Source organism: Drosophila teissieri, chromosome 2L (genome assembly GCF_016746235.2).
Source record: "Drosophila teissieri strain GT53w chromosome 2L, Prin_Dtei_1.1, whole genome shotgun sequence".
NCBI lineage: Eukaryota > Metazoa > Arthropoda > Insecta > Diptera > Drosophilidae > Drosophila > Drosophila teissieri.
The window spans coordinates 20,644,624-20,663,794 of record NC_053029.1 but is presented as its reverse complement, the minus strand read 5'-3'; the positions used below and the strand labels follow the sequence as shown (position 1 = coordinate 20,663,794).

The window sequence follows — 19,171 nt, the reverse complement described above, 5'->3', positions numbered from 1 at the left end:
CTAAAATTGTCTAATTTCGTTTTTCTTCAAAGCGGATAAGTACTTTATTGCCCACTGCAATAATAATGGCCATTTTCTTTCGCAAAATTGTTGTTTAGAATTTTTTATGCTACACTATTGTAAAATTGTAAAAAAAAAACAAATGCGTATTGGGACAATTTTTATTGAACTTTTTTTAAGATGCGCTTAAAAATAGGATTGAATGAATTTGTTGTTGGTTTTAATGAGATAAATACAATAAAATTAACAAATGCGGATGGTGTTTTTTCCCATGACAACAATAGCGCCCTCATCTTGCACCTCCTTCAAAGCATCTTCAAACTGCTCGCGTGTGATCATCTGAAAAAAATTATCGTTTAAATAATCATTTGGTTATTAAAAAATATTACGTTATCACTAACAATTTGGGATCCTTCCTTAATATCGTTGAACAGTTTCTGATAGGGAACAGTAAGCACTTTGCCTTTCTTCTTTAAGTTTTCCTTGATGGCTGCCACCAAATCGGCGCGCTTTTTACGGGCGGCTGTTGATAAGCCGGTGGTAAGAATGCCAACGTCGATTTTACCGGACAGGGGATCCGTGGCTGACTGCTTGAGAGCTTCGCGATGAAGCCTCCAAGCCTCCTCCACGTCCAGCAATTCTACCTCGTTACTGAGCCGAACCTTGGCGTGCGCCTCCGATAGTCGGATTAGGCTCTCCAGCTGGCGCGGGTAAGCAGAAATCTGACCACGACCGGCGCCCACCTTTCGCATGTCCACGTAGGCCTGAATAAGTCGTTGTTGCGCTTCATCCGATAACGTAGGCGACAAATGCTCTCGGGCATAGGCGATGTAGTCGCGCAGGACGCTCATGTCCTAAAAATGTTGTATATGTGTTACAGGGATATTCCGGAATACAAAAATTAATCAAAGCTACTTACAAACATGGTATCCTCCTCCTCATGACGGGTCACGTAGTACAAAGATACCAAATGGCTGGCAAGTCGCTTGTCAAAGATCTCATCCTGAGGATCCAGAACCAGAAAGATTAGGTCAAACCGGGACAGCAGGGTGTGCGGAAGCTGGACATTATCAATGATGTTCTTGCGCTTATTCCACTGAGACTCTGCTGGATTGGCGGCAGCAAGAATGGAGGTCCTCGCGTTTAGCTGACAGATGATGCCCGCCTTGGCAATACTCAGGGTCTGCTGCTCCATCACCTCGTGCAGCACACTGCGTGTCGAGTCGTTCATTTTGTCAAACTCGTCAATGCAGCATACTCCATTATCGGCCAAAACCAGTGCACCTCTGAAAACCAAACATAAGATTACAACCTAAATTCAAATCTGATATCAAGCTTTTAGATTTACGTTTGCAGAACCAGCTGACGGGTCTCCGGGTCTTTGGTCACATAGGCAGTCAAACCGACAGCCGAAGAACCGCGACCCGAGGTATACTGAGATCTTGGCACGAGGTTAAAGACGTACTGCAGCATCTGGGACTTGGAAGTACCTGGATCACCGCACAACAGCAGGTGAATTTCCGATCTGAAGTTCTGACGGCCGAGAGTTGCATGCTTCTTTTTAGTGCCACCAAAAAGCTGCAGCAAGATGCCTTTCTTAATGTCGTCGTTCTCGTAAATAGATGGTGCAATGGCCCTGGCCAGGCGGTCATAGATGTCCGGTTTCTTGGCCAGCAACTGTAGTAGCTCAACGCGCTCTGGCGGGAAGATGTGATCCTTGCTGGTAGGTATTTAAAATTAGCAAATTTTATTCTAACCAGTAATAGAATATGACTTACCCCTCCTCTTCCTCGTACAGTCGCTTGTTGTCTACCTTCCGGAAGTGAACCACATCCACGTGCGTCTTGTAAACGCTTTTGACCGACGAACTGATGCCTCCAGTCTTCAGTGGCGTGGCCCGGTAGATGCCTGTGACCGTAACGCGATCACCCGGCTGCACCTTGTCCACCAGATCGTTGTGAGCATACAACAGCACATTATGTGGAGTCTGTCCTGCCGCCATGTCATCTGGAGACTCCTGGAGTTTAACAAGTTGCTTATCTGTAAACTCCGATCGATTGTGGATTAAACGGAAGCAGTGGTTCGTGTTGCAGTTGGTGCAGAGCGTTGGCTGATTAATGCGACCGCGGTCCACCTCGACGGTTGTACTGAAGGAACAGATGTTGCAGCTGAAAAAGGCTTCGCGCATCTCGGGAATGACGTTTGACGAGCGAATAACCATGCCACTAATACTGATCAACTGGTCCATATCCTCTGGATTTAGAGATCGCATATTGCGCGTCTTATCAGCGTTGAAGGGTCGCACCTGAATCTGGTGTTCCAGAAGGGCAGCTGGATATCGTTCGAAGAACATCTCGTTTATTGCCATGTCAAAACCAGGAATAACCTCCTGCGGATAGCAGATCAACTGGCGGTACAAGTCCTGATCAAAGGTCTTGAGATGGGCACAGTTGAGATTCAGATAGGGCTCCTCCAATGTGTGAATCTCTTCCAGTTTCTGGAGATACAGCGGCTGGTTAACATCGATATTTTCGGAGATTTCATCCTGCTCAGCACTTGGGTCAATAAAGCGCATAATAAACGACTTGAACTTGGATTTGCACTGGCTGACAACCACATTGGTTCCCCAGACGACAAGTTGAGGTACTTGCGAGGATTCTGAGACGGGATCGGTTGTTTCAGAGCCCTTCTCAGGAATGGGTTCCAGCTGTAAAAGGGGAGAAAGTGAGTTGTGGTTTTTACAATGAATTGCAGTCTTACACTTACCCCAGAGCCCCCGCCGATGGCCACCTGGCGGATGCGCTTGTCCGTTCTTATATCGGGTCGGGCCCGCAGCGGAGTGCCTCTTATTCCGGATCGAGGGGTGCGAATGGAGCCCATCGAGCTGGGCGTGCCGTAGTTCAGAGGCGAGCTTAAATCGATCTCGCTCATGTTCGCACCCAATCCTCGAGCCGGACTGGTGGCTGGCAAGCTGATATTTCCAGGCGAGGTGGGCGGCAAACTTATGTTGTCCGAGGGCCTGACAGCCCGCCCAGGACCCATGCGCATGGGTGTCTCCACATCTTGCGACGCAATGCCTGTAAGCAAAAAGACGCTAGCTTTGCCAACAGAAAACTTTTTGTGGCACGTCGATACTTACCTCTGGTGGGTGTGCGGGAACCTTGCTTGGGCGTCGCAGCTCCAACACTGGGCGAACGAGCGGGGCTTGACATTTCCTTAGAGAATATATTTATTTAATCCGTCCTGAGCAAAAACTGTAGCTGTTGTGACCAAAATTCCGACGATGTGGTTCGGCAGACCAGCTAAAAATTGGCGGGAAAATGCCAGCTGCAGTGCTAGACAATACCGACGGGTGAGTCAAGCAGTGCTGGAAATCGCTCAGCAGGGAATTGCGCGCCAAATGTTTAGGGGTTTGTGGGGTAATTTGCAAGTAAAATATAGTTACTGTACATTTACAAAATCTTATTTTTTTCAATGTATTTTATTTAATTCAAATTTAGTCCGTGGTATAAAACACGCTTTTTTTTTGTGGCCCAAACTGCATGCCCTTTGGCAACCCTGCCCTTTTGCCAACAACAAAGCATAAGTCAGTCAGTTGGTGACAGGGACGGAAGTTTGTTTGTTTTTCTCACACTTCGGCGTTGTGATCAAAAAATTATCAATGTTTTTTTTATAAATTTCTTTAGCTAATTTTAAGTACTTTGGGACAATAAATTTAAATAAACCCAACAATAAGATCACGAAAATGGTCCTTTAAAGAGGCTGTCAGGGCCTGAAAAACACAAAACAGCAAGGAAAATAAACCTAACGGGATTTATGCACCCAACTCACTCTCACGCGGAGTAGGAAGAAGGAGAGTTGAGAAAGAAGCAGGTGGAAGCGAATTAGGAGGAGGAGCTAGTGGAACCATGTCGAGCGAGGAGATGCTATACGCGCAGGTATTACACAGTATATATTGATGCCCTACAAGTGCATCGTGGCAGATTGCGGCGGTGTCAGTGTCGTCTGCAAATGGTGCCAATATAAAATCGCACCCATAACGTGATTTCCCCGTCCGAACTGCGTGTGAGTGTACGGGCCAGTTCTTGGCCCTGATTTGTTTCCATGGCAGGTGATTATTAGCCATTGATGACTGCATCGCAGCACCCGAAATGTTTTAAAAATGATTCACACACGTACAATATTCGCGGGTGTCTTATCGACAGGGGAATGGGTTGTGCGATAAGCTCGATTGATAAGACACCAGGCCAGGCGACGTTTCTGATGGGGATTGGGCTTAACTCCCAGTCATGGCACTTGTTAATAAGGCTCACTTCTTTCCCAGGGCGCCAAGATCTGGGTGCCCCATGCGGAGCTGGTGTGGGAGAGCGCCACCTTGGAGGAGAGTTACCGCAAGGGCGCCGGCTTCTTGAAGATATGCACGGAGTCCGGCAGACTGAAGGAGGTCAAGCTAAAGGCCGATGGCAGCGATCTGCCTCCACTGCGCAATCCGGCCATTCTGGTGGGACAGAACGACTTGACCACCTTGTCCTACCTGCATGAGCCGGGGGTGTTGCACAATCTGCGTGTCCGCTTCTGCGAGCGCCAGATTATCTACACCTACTGCGGCATTATTCTGGTGGCTATCAACCCATACGCGGAGATGCCTCTTTACGGGCCCAGCATCATCCGTGCGTATCGAGGACATGCTATGGGCGATCTGGAGCCGCACATCTTTGCCCTGGCGGAGGAGGCTTACACGAAACTGGAGCGCGAGAACTGCAACCTGAGCATCATCGTCAGTGGGGAGTCCGGTGCCGGCAAGACGGTGTCCGCCAAGTACGCCATGAGGTACTTTGCCGCTGTCGGAGGTTCCGAGTCGGAGACCCAGGTCGAGCGCAAAGTGCTAGCATCGTCGCCGATTATGGAAGCTTTTGGCAATGCCAAGACGACTCGGAATGACAACAGCTCCCGCTTTGGAAAGTTCACCAAGCTGCTGTTTCGGAACCAGATGGGTGTAATGTTCCTGCAGGGAGCCACTATGCATACCTATCTACTGGAGAAGTCCCGGGTAGTGTACCAGGCGCAGGGAGAGCGCAACTATCACATATTCTATCAGTTGTGCGCGGCGCGATCGAAGTACCCGGAATTGGTGCTGGGTAAGTCTCCAAGCTCCATCCTATTTCAGCTTAGAAAACTAAGTAATATTGCCATTCTTTTTCAGATCACCAGGACAAGTTCCAGTTTCTAAACATGGGCGGGGCTCCTGAAATTGAACGAGTTTCGGATGCGGAGCAGTTTAACGAAACCGTGCAGGCCATGACCGTTCTTGGCTTCTCCATTCAGCAGATCGCTGATATCGTGAAAATTCTGGCAGGAATACTCCATTTAGGAAATATTCAGGTTTCCAAGAAGTTCAACGAGGGTAGTGAAGAGGAAGACACTGACTCCTGCGATATATTTGTAAGCTCACTTTCAAAATAACTGTTGACATTTTTCTAATTGTATATACTTATATATATATGTATTAACTTCATCCATCTCGCAGCATAACGACATCCACTTGCAGATCACCGGCGATCTACTGCGGGTGAGCGCCGAGGATCTGCGCCGGTGGCTTTTGATGCGTAAGATAGAGTCGGTCAATGAATATGTGCTGATACCGAATAGCATTGAGGCGGCTCAGGCGGCTCGGGACGCTCTGGCCAAGCACATTTATGCGAAACTGTTTCAGTATATAGTTGGTGTGCTGAACAAGAGCCTCAACAACGGTAGCAAGCAGTGCAGCTTCATTGGCGTCCTCGATATCTACGGTTTCGAAACGTTTGAGGTGAACTCCTTTGAACAATTTTGCATAAACTATGCAAACGAAAAGCTTCAGCAGCAGTTCAACCAGCATGTCTTCAAGCTGGAGCAGGAGGAGTACCTTAAGGAAGGAATCACTTGGACGATGATTGACTTTTACGACAATCAACCGTGTATTGATCTAATTGAATCTCGACTGGGAGTGCTGGACCTGCTCGACGAGGAGTGTCGAGTAAGAGTTATTTAATATAATATAAAATATAGTTTTATATTATTCTTAAACCGGGTACATCTACAGATGCCGAAGGGTTCGGACGAGAGCTGGGCTGGCAAGCTCATCGGAAAGTGCAGTAAATTTCCTCATTTTGAGAAGCCACGCTTTGGCTCAACCAGTAAGTGATTTTCGATTTTATCCATTATTATTTTTTCAATGAGAATCTGTCATTTCTATTTTTGAGGCTTTTTTATCAAACATTTCTCGGACACGGTCGAGTATGACGTGAACGGATTCTTGGAAAAGAATCGTGACACAGTCTCCAAGGAGTTGACTCAAGTGCTAAGCGAGTCCAACATGTCTTTGGTCAAGCAGGTGATGACCCTTGAGGAAATTGACACTTTGAGCGTGGATTCCGCTAAATCTTCTACCTTAGGAGGTCGCGTCGTCATCAGTGCTGGCCGCAAACAGGTTTGTGATCGCCCAGATTCTTCATGGACCCAACAAATCAAATTGCTTTCCAATTGTGTTCATTTGTAATCGTTGTCTTATTGCTATTTGTATTTTCCATACACTTGTCGTTCGCTCACCGCCAACTCCCTCGGATGGCCCAACAGCAAGGGAATGACACACGTCGAAGAGTTAGTTGCCAACTTATTTAAATTAACTGCAAGTAACACTAAACCACAAACACTAACAATTTTATTTAATTTTGAAATGATTCTATTTTTATAATAGGAGATAGTAACTTAGCTCGGACTTGAAACTAAAAACAGATAGTCGAGTTCCCCGACTATCTGATACCCGTTACTCAGCTATTTAACGTGCGAAGGAGAGTCTTTAACACTCACAGTTTTTGGCGGTTTGTGGGCGATAGATAGAAATTTACGAGACTAATTCAAAATAAAAAAATAACAAAACTTTTTTCAAAAATGTGGGCGTGGCAGTTTTGGGCGGTTTGTGGGCGTTAGAGTAGGCGTGGCAACATGAATCGACAAACTTGCGCTGCTTCTATGTCTCAGGAGTCTGAATGCTGAATCTCAACTTTCTAGCTTTTATAGTTCCTGAGATCTCGACGTTCATACGGACGCACAGACGGACGGACAGAAGGACGGACGGACAGAAGGACGGACGGACAGACGGACTTGGCCAGTTCGACTCGGCTATTGATCCTGATCAAGAATATATATACTTTATATGGTCGGAAACGAATCTAGTATACCCTTTTACTCTACGAGTAACGGGTATAAAAACAACCTGTCATGACTTAATTTCCTGGTAATGCTGATTAGAAAGGGGGGAAAAAGTTCCCTCAGCAAGGATATGCAAAATAATTAGCCTACTCTAGAAAATTTTAAAATAATCAATAAAATTAATTCATTAGGATATGCCAAATATAAAACCTCTTCCGAAAATAATTATACTCAAAAGTTTACATTTATACTCATATTCATTAAAATGTGTTCATTTTCTTAAATTTGACCATGTATGTTTATTTCCACACACGACCCACTAATTTCTCCTTTTACTTCTTATAAGGTGGTGCCATCCAAGCAGCATAGGAAAACGGTGGGATCGCAGTTCCAGGAGAGTCTGGCCTCGCTGATATCTACGTTACATGCTACAACACCACACTATGTGCGCTGCATCAAGGTGAAAACTGCTATTGGGAGTTACGTAAAAATAAGAGCACCTTAAATTATGATTATTTCCTGCAGCCCAACGATGACAAAGTCGCTTTTAAATGGGAGACGGCCAAGATCATTCAGCAGTTAAGAGCTTGTGGTGTCCTAGAAACGGTGCGCATCTCCGCAGCGGGATTTCCATCGAGATGGCTTTATCCCGACTTCTATATGCGGTACCAGCTGTTGGTTTACCGCTCAAAGCTTGACAAGAACGACATGAAGTTGTCGTGCCGCAACATTGTAATAAAATGGATCCAAGACGAGGATAAGTATCGATTTGGCAACACGCAGATTTTTTTCCGCGCCGGGCAAGTGGCCTTCCTTGAACAAGTTAGGGCTAATCTGCGCAAGAAGTACATCACCATTGTGCAGTCGGTTGTGCGGCGATTCATTTACCGGCGCCAGTTCCTGCGCATTCAGATAGTGATTAATGGTATCCAGAGGCATGCGCGCGGCTTTCTTGCCCGCCAGCGTGTCCAGAAAATGCGTGAGGCTCGGGCGGGATTGATCCTGTCGAAGTACGCCCGCGGTTGGTTATGCCGTCGTCGTTATTTGCGCCTACGCCACTCGATTTTCGGTATACAGACCTATGCCCGCGGAATGTTGGCCCGCAGCAAGTTCCACGCCATGCGGGATCACTACCGGGCTGTTCAGATCCAGCGGTTTGTACGTGGTGCTTTGACACGTCGAGCTTACCAAAAGCGTCGGCGCAACATCATCATTTGTCAAGCGGCGATTCGGAGATTCTTGGCCCGTCGTAAGTTTAAACGTATGAAGGCCGAGGCCAAGACTATCTCGCACATGGAAAATAAATACATGGGGCTGGAAAACAAGATTATATCTATGCAGCAGCGGATCGATGAGCTGAACCGCGACAACAGCAATCTTAAGCACAAGACCAGCGAAATCAGTGTATTGAAGTATGAATTTAAAGCTCAATTAGTTATGTTCCCATAAGTTAATCCTGTTTATCTTGTAGAATGAAACTTGAGTTGAAGAAGACCCTGGAGGCAGAATTCAAAAATGTCAAGGCCGCCTGCCAGGACAAGGATAAGCTAATCGAAGCACTAAACAAGCAGTTGGAGGCGGAGCGGGACGAAAAAATGCAGTTGCTAGAGGAGAACGGACATGCTCAAGAGGAATGGCTGAGCCAGAAGCAGACATGGCGCCAGGAGAACGAGGAGCTGCGCCGCCAGATAGACGAGATAATCGATATGGCAAAGAACGCAGAAGTAAGCCAACGTAACCAGGAGGACCGAATGCTAGCCGAGATCGATAACAGGGAGCTTAACGAGGCCTACCAACGAGCGATTAAGGACAAGGAGGTGATCGAGAACGAAAACTACATGCTAAAGGAAGAGCTCAGCCGATTAACGGCTGGGAGTTTTAGTTTGCACGGTCGCAAGGCTAGCAACGCCTCCAGCCAAAACGAGGACGATGTGGGTTACGCCTCCGGAAAGAACACTCTGGATATCAATCGGCCGCCGGACTTGCTAAGCAAAAATTGTAAGAGCATTACCTAACAACTTTTTGTTTAGAGCGTAATGTAATTCGTAAATGATTATGAACAGATTCGTACAATGACTCTACCAGTTTGGTGGTGAAGTTGCGAGCCATTCTCGAGGAGGAGAAGCAAAAGCACAAGAACTTGCAGGAGCAGTATATTAAGTTGGCCAGTCGGCATAAGCCCACCGAGGATTCCTTCCGGTAAGTATTTAGGGCCTCCATTCTACACAGACACGAAATCGCCAAAGTCGATGTCCCACTATCGCAACTAAATCTTGAAAAAAACTCCATTTGTCTACATCTATGTATTATTGCCGCACACTGCTTACCACTCACATAGCGTCTCCGAGCTTGAAGTAGAGAATGAAAAACTGCGCAGCGAGTACGATCAGCTGCGAACGAGCATTAAACACGGTGTTGAGATCAACGAGCTCAATGGTAACCGCCCACGCACGTCGTGCGACCCACGATCTGTCCTACTGACACACGTCCTTTTTTCCCTCTTTCTTCCAACCTTTACTACTGCAGCCCAGCATGCTGCCTTGCAGGAAGAGGTCCGTAGGCGCCGCGAGGAATGCATCCAGTTAAAGGCAGTCCTGCTGCAGCAGAGCCAGTCCATGAGATCCCTCGAGCCGGAAAGTCTACAGATGCGTGGCAACGACGTCAACGAACTAATGGAAGCCTTCCATTCCCAGAAGCTAATTAATCGGTGGGTGGATTTTGTCGACTGTATGCCAAATGCATAATTTGTTTCCCTAACTTACAGCCAATTGGAATCTGAGCTCAAGGCCATCACTGAGGAGCACAACAGTAAACTCGTGGAGATGACACAGGATATTGAGAGATTAAACAATGAGAAGGATGAGCTGCAAAGGGTGATCTTTGAGAGCATCGACGAGTTCGAGGATGCAAATGTGGATACGCTGAGACAGAACGATCGCTATCTGCGGCGGGAACTGCAGAAGGCTGTTGCCCAGTTCCTGCTCGTTCAGGAGGAGCTCAAGCTTGCAAATGCCAAGCTTAAAGCTTATCGGCAGGATAGTGGCCAGCTGGAGCACAAGCTAGAGGAGGAGATGATCCGCAACAAGTCCAACGGAACGTCCACCGATGTAGGCGCGAATGTGACGAAACAAAAGTCTCAGAATCCGCAAGGACTGATGAAGTTCCACAGCAGCGATCTAGACAAGATCTTGAACCGCTTGCTGAGCGCCTTGACCCCACGGACAGTGGTCGGTCTCTTACCTGGTTTCCCAGCTTATCTTATCTTTATGTGTATTCGGTGAGTTGTGGATAGGGTATGCTAGTTCACTTTATTAATTTTATGGGTTTTCTATTACAGATATACCGATCTGACAAATGCCGACGATGATGTGCGCGAGTTGCTAAGCAAGTTCGTTATTCAGATTAAGAAAATGCACCGAACACCCCATCCGATCGAGAATCGTGTTATTTGGCTCGTCAATTCCATTACGTAAGTGGTCATACGCTCTTGAAATGCATATATTAACTAATTTCCGCGACCTTTAGGCTGCTAAATCTTATGAAGCAATACGGCGATGTGGAGGAGTACGTCAAGTTCAATACTGAGAAGCAGAACCAGCAGCAGCTGAAGAACTTTAATCTGTTTGAGTACCGTCGCGTAATTCTTGATTTAATAGTAAATCTATACCAGGCGCTGATCATGCAGATTCAAGGTCTGTTGGACCCAAAAATAGTGCCAGCGATTCTCAACAACGATGAGATTCAGCGCGGGCGGCAGGCGCACGGAATGCGTAGTCGGGCCACGTCGATTGGAGCGTCCTCGTCGCCGGAGCACGGTGGTGGTCCGGCCTGGAAGCAACTGATCGGGCAGCTAGAGCACTTTTACAAACAGTTCCAGCACTTTGGCTTGGACAACTGCTATGCGGAGCAGATATTCCATCAACTGCTTTACTTTGTTTGCGCTGTGGCTCTTAATTGTCTGATGCTGAGGGGCGATATTTGCATGTGGGAGACTGGCATGATAATCCGCTATAATATCGGCTGCATTGAGGATTGGGTGCGCAGTAAAAAGATGGTATGTCACGTCTGCTTTTTATAAAGTTTCCAAACTAAATTGCTTTTGATTTTTTAGTCTAACGATGTGCTGACACCATTGGCGCCTCTTAATCAGGTCTCCCAGTTGCTGCAATCCCGGAAGAGCGAGCAGGATGTTCAGACCATTTGTGATCTATGTACTTCTCTGAGCACTGCACAGGTCCTCAAAGTGATGAAGTCCTACAAACTGGATGATTATGAGAGCGAAATAACGAACGTTTTTCTGGAGAAACTAACCAAGGAACTTAACGCCCGGCAAATGGTATGAGTAAAAATAACGAAATCTACATTTTCCATTTACCGATTTTATCTTACAGCAAAAGAGCAATAGTGATGAATTCACCATCGACCAGAAGTTCATTCAGCCATTCAAGGTTGTCTTCAGGTACAGCGACATAAAGCTTGAGGATATTGATCTACCTTCCCATCTAAACCTGGATGAATTCCTTACAAAGATTTAAACGTCGCGTGATTGCATATTGCAGGTCGAGAACTTTGCCATTTTGGATGACATGACACCGCTTAGAGTTTGTGTATTATACAAGTATAACGATTCTAGAAATTTAAATTGTTCTTATATTTAGAGAATCTATTAGATAATGAAACGATGAGTAGAGCAGTTTTGCCGAAATGTGTGTAGTTCCTGTTTAGCTTAAATAACCGTTGTTTTTCCTTTCCAATAGTATCCATTCCGAGTTTCGATTGGCGAAGGTGCCATTTGTTTTTTGTTGTACGAACTATTTGTAGCAAAAAGTAATGGAAGGTTGAGAACCAACCTTTATGTGAAACGCAATAAATGTTTGGAGTTAGACTCCGACCATAAAGAAATCATTCCTTGCCTACACCTTGTACCTTAAATCATAAATAAATGTATATACATACAATGATTGTACTTAACCAGGCTGATATGTTGCCTTAAAAAACTTGTAAAGCCTACAGATGATAGAATAAGACTCATAGAGCTCACCTAAGCATTGCTGTGGCATTTCATCTATTTATGTATTCTCATTTTCTGCGTAGCTTGTATCTTGTCTGTTGTGTTTCTCAGAGACTTCGGAAGACTATGCAAGCCTAAAACGCGTTAGCATTTGTTTAAAACATCCTAAGCAGATTATCTAAACACATACAAATATATATATTAGAATTCAAGTACTCGTGTATGATGAACAGAAAATTTTTACAAATACAATCTCGAGTCGTTAACAGTCCACCATGACTTTTGATAACTTGTTCTTAGGCAGGTCAAGAGACGGCAGACGCTGCGTCACCATTCCGGTAGCCACCGTGGCTCCGTTCTCGCGAATTGTGAAGGCTTGGCCCGGCGTCATGACCATTTTCCGCATTAGCGTGACGCGCACCTGGCCATGCTCACCCGGCATTAGCATAGCCTCACTTGGAACTGCAATGGTATTAATTTGCTTAATGCTTGGTGGATTCAACATTGAAGGTTTTAACTTACTTATGTCAATTCTGGCTGGAACATTCCACGTCTGGCTGAAGAGCTGCTGGATATACTTGGAGAGCATGGGCTTGACACGACCGCCCTCGGCCCGCGATAGCAGGTACATGGAACCTTCAAAGTGGTTGGATATATCCTCGGAACCGGTTGCGCACAGTAGCATTCCCCGTTCCACGGCGGATATCTTTATACCTCGCAGCAGTGCACCGACGTTCTCGCCAGCCTCTGCCTGGGGCACGCTCTTCCGAAATATCTGGATGTCGCTGATGCTCGTCTTTAGGTTCTGATTGAATCCCAGTAGGTCGGCATCCGCGTTCCGTGGAATGGTGCCCCTTTTGATGGTGCCCACGACTACGGTTCCCCTTCCGGGTACCGTAAAAGCATTATCTATTGGCAGAATAAATGGGGATGCGATATCCCGCTGCGGCGTTGGTATGTAAGAGTCGCAATGCTCAAGTAGCTTTTCAATTGACGGAACCCCGAACTCCGACTTATCTTCGCGAAGGGCCAGCAACGCTGAACCACAAATAACCGGGCTATTTAAGCCATCAAAGCCAAAATCAGTCAACATCTCGCGCATCTCAATTTCGACCAGTTCTAGAACCTCCTGGTCCACCAGTTCGGCCTTGTTTATAAAGACTATGATGCGCTGGATGCCCACCTGTTTTGCCAGAAGCAGGTGCTCGCGAGTCTGGGGCATTTGGCCGTCAGTGGCGGCCACAACTAGGATGGCACCATCCATTTGGGAGGCGCCCGAGATCATGTTCTGCAGATCAGATGTTAGATCTTAAGTTTCGTTAAGTTGGTGCAACTTGAACATTTGCATTAGTTACCTTTATGTAGTCTGCATGACCCGGGCAATCCGTGTGAGCGTAGGTGCGCTCTGCAGTGGAATACCCAATATGGCAAGCATTTATTGTTATACCACGCGCCTTTTCCTCGGGCGCCCGATCGATCTGGTCGTAGGACAGGAACTCCGCTAGACCCTTCTGTGACTGGATTCTAGTAATGGCGGCGGTCAGTGTCGTTTTACCATGGTCCACGTGACCAATGGTGCCAACATTGCAGTGGGGCAGCTCCCGGAGTCCAGCTGCTGGATTATTATCCGCACTGGTGGCCAGAAGACGAGTTCCTGTCCACCGACTGTGACTGGCGCCGGAGCCGATCAGTGGTTGGCTGAGCCGGACTAGCCCCACTTCACATGGCCGCCACAACTTAGGAAGGAGTCCGCTCATTTCTCCTCTCCAGATCTGCAATATTGGTGCAGAGCACGTAACACCGAGCATGTCGCGGAAAACCAAAACACAAACAGCTGTAAGCCAGTGCTGCACAGCGCAAAAATATAAGTGCTGATAATGTAGAAAATTTTGATAACCGAAATTCAGCTCTCTTAAAGGTATACGAACTGTTTTTCATTTTTTTTCTATTGAGCACCAGAATGTTACGAACTGCTTTTAATTTCATGTGTGGCACAGGAAAAACTCCGCTGTGGGAAAAGCTTCAGCTAGCGAAACTGCCACAAATAAAATGAAAAGCAGTTGGTAACAAAGTTTATGCCTTTGTAATTCTGAACACTGTCTTTATTAAGAATTCAAATGAATTATCTGAAAATAAAAGTTAAAGAAATAATTTTTCAAATGTTTTACCTACGGTTTAAGAATTAAGTTTTTACTTTTGCAAACTTAGAGGAAAATATTATAAAATTTATAGTTCCAATATTAAAAAATAAATATAGGACTATTAATACATTAAGATGAATATGTAAAAATGAACAGTTGTTTTGGCACTATAGTCATATTTTCTAAGTATTAACATATGTGAATATTTGTAATTGTTTAAAAACGTCTTAAGGCTGAGGGAATGTGTGTGTAAACAGCGCTTCGCTTGTCGACAGAGAGCTCTTGATAATCTTGTGCGTGCGCCGCATGTGTACGCCCAGACTAACTCGCTCCGAGAAGCGCGTCGTGCACAGCGTGCATTGCAGAGTCTTCTCCTTGTGGATGTGGCGGTGCTTGACTAAGGCGTTGGCATTGGTGAAAGCCTTCTGACAGACCTCGCAGACCTTGTCGCGGATGTTCAGGTGCGCTTTTACGTGGTCCTTAAGGTCGCGCTTAGTGAGGAAGTCCTTGGGGCACATGTCGCACTTGAAGGCTCGGACTTTGGTGTGGACCGCAGTTACGTGGGTGGTCATTTGGATTTTTTGCTTAAAGCACTTGCCGCAGAACTCACAAACAAAGGGCTTGTCGACGTGTTTCTCGTCATGGGTGCGTTTGTGGATAGCCAGTTGATTGCCAAAGGCAAAACTTCTGCTGCAGATGTCGCAGACAAAGTTCTTGTCCATGTGCACACGCTGGATGTGCTGCTGCAGGTGGCACCTTCGGTCGAAGTTTAGCTCGCAAAGCGTGCAACGAAACCAGCCTCCCTCACCCATCTTGTGATCACGAAACTGATGGGCTTGCAGAGCATGATCTGTGCTAAAGGCGTGCTCGCAAACTTCACATTTTAGCTTTTGCCGGAATGTTTTGGTGGACATAAAACGCTTGCATCGCTCAATGTACTGCTTCTCGGCCAACGTGAGACCCACCGATTGGACGTCGGTGAGGGTTTTGATCCGACGGGAATACCATTGGCGCATGCTCTGAATACTGTCGTACACATCGTAGTGGGTGATCAGGCCGAACGAAAACTTCGAAGTCAGCAGGTCAGTGATCTCTATAAGCGATGACTTTCGTATATTAAGATTGCAAAAGTGCCTGTGTGCGGGATCGTACAGCTGGGGAAACTTGGAGTACAAGTCGATAAACTGAGTGGTTAGTTGATTCTCCTCTGTGAACACCAGCTGTCGTGGGGTAAGCATTATAGTTGCTTAATAAGCTGTTTTTTACTCGGACTCACCTTTATCTTGCCATCGCCGTCGTCATCATCGCTGTCCGCATCCTGCAAACTACCGCGCTCTGCAAGAAAGCTGTACTTTCCATGGTAGTAGAGTGGAACCTTAGTCAACTTCTGGGTCTTCTTCTGCCGCGTAATTGCCGCATATTGCGCGTGTAGGCTGGTGATGCACTTCTTCAGCTTGTAGGCCGTTAGGTGAAGGTTGACTGTGGCCTTTAATCGCACCAGCAACTCTTCATATGCAGCTGTGCGTTTCTCCTTGTCCTTATACGACTCATCCGATGGATCCCAGAGGCATGTCTGCTGCTTGTACAGTTCGATAAACTGTGTGATCCGTGGACTGCGTCGGTAAAACGTGGGATTGAACTGCCGGGATGCAAAACGTCTGCTTTAATTTGTTGATCTTTGTTGCTGGTGAAGTCAGTTGCTTACTTTTGATAAAGGAGCAAAACTTGTGGAGTTTTTGGTGTTGATTTCGCAGTCAACTATCATTGAGTGGGAGTCCACCTTGTCGTCCTCCTCCGGGCTGGTGCTCTCGTCGTTCTCCGAGGAAGGTGGCAGGTCAACGAACATGTCTTCAGCCAGGCAATTTTCCGGTAGCTCCTCCACTATGAACACCTTGGCTGGCAATACATTCTCCTTGCATTTGGCGAACGAAATGACTCCGGAAGCAGTGAGCTCTTGCTGCGTGTTTGGATTTGCTTCCAGGTGCTCCTTAACATGAACGATAAACTCCCGCCACCTCTCGAACTCCATCTCCACGTAGCAGTCATTTTTGTGAGCACACGCAAGAACAAAGTGCCCGAAATTGTTCCTGGCCAAAATGTTTCCGCAAACCACCATGATTTGCTTACAAACAAATAAAATACAATGCAAAATAGCACAACAACAACGCAAAGTATCGATAAACACCTGCTTATAAGTGTTGGAAAATCACTCAGGGATATTCATTGATAAAAAATCTACTCAATGTTGGAAAATATTTTATAGATTATTTACAGAACTTAGGACATTTAGTTGAAATTTAAATGACGTTTAAACTATTATTTATGATTATAAAATTAGTTGTGTTATATTTCATCTCTAAATGAATTTCTGTATTCATTTTATTTTATTAAATATATTGTACACTTATGGGACTTATACATCGTATCGTTTAATAATGTGCAGCACTGATTTTGGCACCAATTCCGATTCCAAAAATTTGAGCCTAAAACTAACTTATTTTTAAATTAAATTAAAAATTAAGAAGCTTGTGTATAATGTCAAGTCATATACACAAAAGCCTAACAACAATCTTATTAAAGTATCACATACACTAACGTATGTTTATACTTGATTTACAACAAATGAAGTCATACTACTTACTGAGAGCGAATAAACTGAATCTAATTGTCAAAAACAAAGCATTTTCTAAAAATGTTCCTTAAGGCAAAAATTCATTCTGACCTATGACTGCGGCGATGTCTGGAAAGTGAAGAGTGGTCATAGAAAGCGGCATCACAGTACTCGCACTTTTTATCACGGATATTCAAGTGTCCTTTAATGTGGTTGGCCAGCTCGAACTTCTTGCGGAAGGTTTTGCTGCACATGTTGCAGCTATAGGGTCTTATGTTCAGGTGAACCCCGTTGACGTGGTGGTCCAGGAGTAGCTTGAGCCGGAAAGTCTTGCCGCAGATGTCACAGATGTGAGGTCTCTCGCCTGTGTGGATTAGTGTATGCACCTTTAAGTCGGTATCAACGGCGAACGTCTTGTCGCAGTACTGGCACTTCAGCTTGCGTTCGAAGTGGGTGCGCAACTTGTGACGGTCCATGTCCACTTGCCGGTCGAAGCGCCTCGGGCAAAACGAACAGAGGTATGGTAGGTCGCCCACCTCATGCGCCTTGACGATGTGCACCCGTAGGTTATAGTCGCCGTGAAAACGTTTTTCGCAGTAGTCACAATACAGCACCTGGCTCTCAGAACCCTTGGCGGGCAAGAAGCTGCACATTTGCAGATACTGGACCTCTTGTTTGCTGCACTTTTGAATCAATTCCTTGGATTTGAGGCGACGCATGGCATCGTACAGCCAACGGCGCAGCTTATTGACTGCAATGTAAACGTCCGTTTCGTTGGCCTTGACCACTGGCTGAAATTCCTTTGCCATTCTTCTGTAGGCATCTGCACGCATTTCTATCGATCCAAAATCTTCATGCGCAGGATTATAAAGCACGGGATAGTTTGCATAGGTCTCTATGAATGAGCTGGTGACCAGGTTTTCCTCTTTAAAGTTAAGCTGCAAAAAGTATTTGTCGTTAGAATTGAGTTTAATTATAGTGGGCTACTTAATACTTTAATTGCAGTCAAGTCGTTGTCCTCCTCGGTTTCCCTGGGCGTTACAACAGGCGCCACACTGAGGTACTCGCACTTGGCAAAGTAACGCGCTGCAAGTCCAACAAGCTTGCCCTTTTGTTTTGTCTCCATAGCCAGTGTGTACTGTACGTGCAATTGCTCGAGCGTTTTCTTTAATTCTTCCACGGTGAAGAGAACATTGGCTTTGCAGTCCATGCGTTCCATTATCGTCTCGTAGGCCATATTTCGAGCAGGTTCGTCTTGATAGTGTTCATCGGAGGGGTTCCAAAGGCAGGGATGCTCCTTGTACGCTTGGATCAAATGCAGCACACGAGGATTGCTCCGAATAAACGAGACTTTGAACTAAATGAAGGCGATTAGTGGGAGATTCAGTTTACGTGAAATATAATCCGTGCTAACCTTGAAAACCTGACCTGGTCTTGTTCGTCTGGGCGGTCGTCCAGGTTTCTTAGGAGGTGCCAGGTCATCCTCAGACATAAAGAAGTCACTACAATCAACATCATCATCGTCTGTGTTTAAGGGTATGTGATTTTGAGACAACTCTTGCATTTGTGTGACTTCAGTTTCAGTTGGAAGCTCCGATGAGCTGCCACCTGGACCGTACTCGCTAAAATTGCCTGTAGCTGCAGACCAAGCGGTAGCGTCTTCTACGTACTGAACATCCTACGGAAAACGAAACCCCCAGTTATTTGGCCACAATCTGGTAAGTGAGGTAAGGCCTTACATTGCTATCAGCTTCCATCCATTGATCCTCCCCATTGCTGGTTTCGATCACCTCGAAGAACTCGTCCGGACCATAGGCGATGGCTGGGTCCGCGGCGTCAACGACGCAGTATAGATCTTGGGACTCATCTTTGGTTTCATTAATCTTAAGGTCCTCGTCATCGCAGTAGTGCGCCGTCTTCACATGGACGATGAACAGCTCCCAATCCTTTAGCTCGCTCTCTATGCTGCAGTAAAGGCATTTTAGCCGGAACAGCTCGTACTTGGAGTTGGTCATCACACTGCCGCACAGCTCCATGCTTACGTTGGACGCTCTGATCTGACTTCAGCTTGAAAAATTTCCCTTTTCTGAAAAAATCTTCGTTTATTTAAGACGATAATTTTTTGGTGCGTTTGGGACTGTGTTGGGCAACTACTGAAATGCATGTTTATCGATAGGCTATCGCGAAAAGTAACGTTTTCGATATGATTTCTTGTTT

General features: G+C 46.0%; 5 protein-coding genes across 10 annotated transcripts; 1 reads left to right on the top strand and 4 right to left on the bottom strand.

The window, feature by feature from the left end:
- Nucleotides 1-143: 143 nt before the first annotated feature.
- LOC122611544 (DNA replication licensing factor MCM4) lies at nt 144-3,340 on the bottom strand. The gene is made up of 7 exons (XM_043784710.1): nt 3,140-3,340; nt 2,767-3,077; nt 1,779-2,707; nt 1,349-1,720; nt 920-1,286; nt 402-854; nt 144-339 (listed from the first exon to the last, which is right to left on the bottom strand). The coding sequence occupies exons 1-7, from the start codon at nt 3,210-3,212 to the stop codon at nt 244-246; spliced, it is 2,601 nt and encodes an 866-aa protein (XP_043640645.1). The 5' UTR covers nt 3,213-3,340; the 3' UTR covers nt 144-243.
- A 245-nt stretch (nt 3,341-3,585) lies between these two features.
- On the top strand, nt 3,586-12,157 carry LOC122611543 (unconventional myosin-Va). 6 transcript variants are annotated; one of them, XM_043784705.1, is made up of 18 exons: nt 3,589-3,938; nt 4,325-5,138; nt 5,204-5,442; nt 5,528-6,016; nt 6,083-6,176; nt 6,243-6,469; nt 6,616-6,639; nt 7,538-7,651; nt 7,717-8,603; nt 8,663-9,189; nt 9,255-9,390; nt 9,530-9,627; nt 9,718-9,898; nt 9,956-10,468; nt 10,529-10,660; nt 10,717-11,245; nt 11,303-11,527; nt 11,583-12,157. In XM_043784705.1, the coding sequence occupies exons 1-18, from the start codon at nt 3,909-3,911 to the stop codon at nt 11,724-11,726; spliced, it is 5,403 nt and encodes a 1,800-aa protein (XP_043640640.1). In that variant the 5' UTR covers nt 3,589-3,908; the 3' UTR covers nt 11,727-12,157. The 6 variants fall into 6 exon arrangements, 5 of the variants coding, with proteins under 5 accessions (XP_043640642.1, XP_043640643.1, XP_043640644.1 ...); XM_043784707.1 differs by lacking the exons at nt 11,303-11,527; nt 11,583-12,157 and having other exon boundaries at nt 3,587-3,938; nt 10,717-10,818; nt 10,877-11,037; XM_043784706.1 differs by lacking the exon at nt 6,616-6,639 and having other exon boundaries at nt 3,590-3,938.
- Nucleotides 12,158-12,379: 222 nt separating this feature from the next.
- On the bottom strand, nt 12,380-14,146 carry LOC122611545 (elongation factor Tu). Its single transcript, XM_043784711.1, has 3 exons — nt 13,558-14,146; nt 12,725-13,490; nt 12,380-12,664 (listed from the first exon to the last, which is right to left on the bottom strand). The coding sequence occupies exons 1-3, from the start codon at nt 14,008-14,010 to the stop codon at nt 12,465-12,467; spliced, it is 1,419 nt and encodes a 472-aa protein (XP_043640646.1). The 5' UTR covers nt 14,011-14,146; the 3' UTR covers nt 12,380-12,464.
- A 336-nt stretch (nt 14,147-14,482) lies between these two features.
- On the bottom strand, nt 14,483-16,520 carry LOC122625106 (zinc finger protein 782). The gene is made up of 3 exons (XM_043805009.1): nt 16,049-16,520; nt 15,620-15,982; nt 14,483-15,563 (listed from the first exon to the last, which is right to left on the bottom strand). The coding sequence occupies exons 1-3, from the start codon at nt 16,457-16,459 to the stop codon at nt 14,571-14,573; spliced, it is 1,767 nt and encodes a 588-aa protein (XP_043660944.1). The 5' UTR covers nt 16,460-16,520; the 3' UTR covers nt 14,483-14,570.
- Nucleotides 16,521-16,756: 236 nt separating this feature from the next.
- Nucleotides 16,757-19,116, bottom strand: LOC122622956 (zinc finger protein 534). The gene is made up of 4 exons (XM_043801784.1): nt 18,694-19,116; nt 18,369-18,632; nt 17,949-18,311; nt 16,757-17,892 (listed from the first exon to the last, which is right to left on the bottom strand). Exons 1-4 carry the CDS (start codon nt 18,988-18,990, stop codon nt 17,056-17,058), a joined length of 1,761 nt encoding a protein of 586 aa, XP_043657719.1. The 5' UTR covers nt 18,991-19,116; the 3' UTR covers nt 16,757-17,055.
- Nucleotides 19,117-19,171: the final 55 nt, after the last annotated feature.

Excerpts from the sequence above, each read along its gene's own strand:
- LOC122611544 (XM_043784710.1), bottom strand. The coding sequence starts at position 3,212 with ATGTCAAGCCCCGCTCGTTCGCCCAGTGTTGGAGCTGCGACGCCCAAG. Across the intron at positions 855-919 it reads AGGAGGAGGATACCATGTTT|GACATGAGCGTCCTGCGCGA; the intron begins GTAAGTAGCTTT and ends CAACATTTTTAG. Across the intron at positions 340-401 it reads TTAAGGAAGGATCCCAAATT|ATGATCACACGCGAGCAGTT; the intron begins GTTAGTGATAAC and ends AATTTTTTTCAG.
- LOC122611543 (XM_043784705.1), top strand. The coding sequence starts at position 3,909 with ATGTCGAGCGAGGAGATGCTATACGCGCAG. Across the intron at positions 5,139-5,203 it reads GTACCCGGAATTGGTGCTGG|ATCACCAGGACAAGTTCCAG; the intron begins GTAAGTCTCCAA and ends ATTCTTTTTCAG. Across the intron at positions 10,469-10,528 it reads CTTATCTTTATGTGTATTCG|ATATACCGATCTGACAAATG; the intron begins GTGAGTTGTGGA and ends TTTCTATTACAG.
- LOC122611545 (XM_043784711.1), bottom strand. The coding sequence starts at position 14,010 with ATGCTCGGTGTTACGTGCTCTGCACCAATATTGCAGATCTGGAGAGGA. Across the intron at positions 13,491-13,557 it reads GTCATGCAGACTACATAAAG|AACATGATCTCGGGCGCCTC; the intron begins GTAACTAATGCA and ends TCTGATCTGCAG. Across the intron at positions 12,665-12,724 it reads TCCAGCCAGAATTGACATAA|TTCCAAGTGAGGCTATGCTA; the intron begins GTAAGTTAAAAC and ends ATACCATTGCAG.
- LOC122625106 (XM_043805009.1), bottom strand. The coding sequence starts at position 16,459 with ATGGTGGTTTGCGGAAACATTTTGGCCAGGAACAATTTCGGGCACTTT. Across the intron at positions 15,983-16,048 it reads GTTTTGCTCCTTTATCAAAA|TTCAATCCCACGTTTTACCG; the intron begins GTAAGCAACTGA and ends GCATCCCGGCAG. Across the intron at positions 15,564-15,619 it reads ACGGCGATGGCAAGATAAAG|CTGGTGTTCACAGAGGAGAA; the intron begins GTGAGTCCGAGT and ends ACCCCACGACAG.
- LOC122622956 (XM_043801784.1), bottom strand. The coding sequence starts at position 18,990 with ATGGAGCTGTGCGGCAGTGTGATGACCAACTCCAAGTACGAGCTGTTC. Across the intron at positions 18,312-18,368 it reads GACCAGGTCAGGTTTTCAAG|TTCAAAGTCTCGTTTATTCG; the intron begins GTTAGCACGGAT and ends GCCTTCATTTAG. Across the intron at positions 17,893-17,948 it reads ACGACTTGACTGCAATTAAA|CTTAACTTTAAAGAGGAAAA; the intron begins GTATTAAGTAGC and ends TACTTTTTGCAG.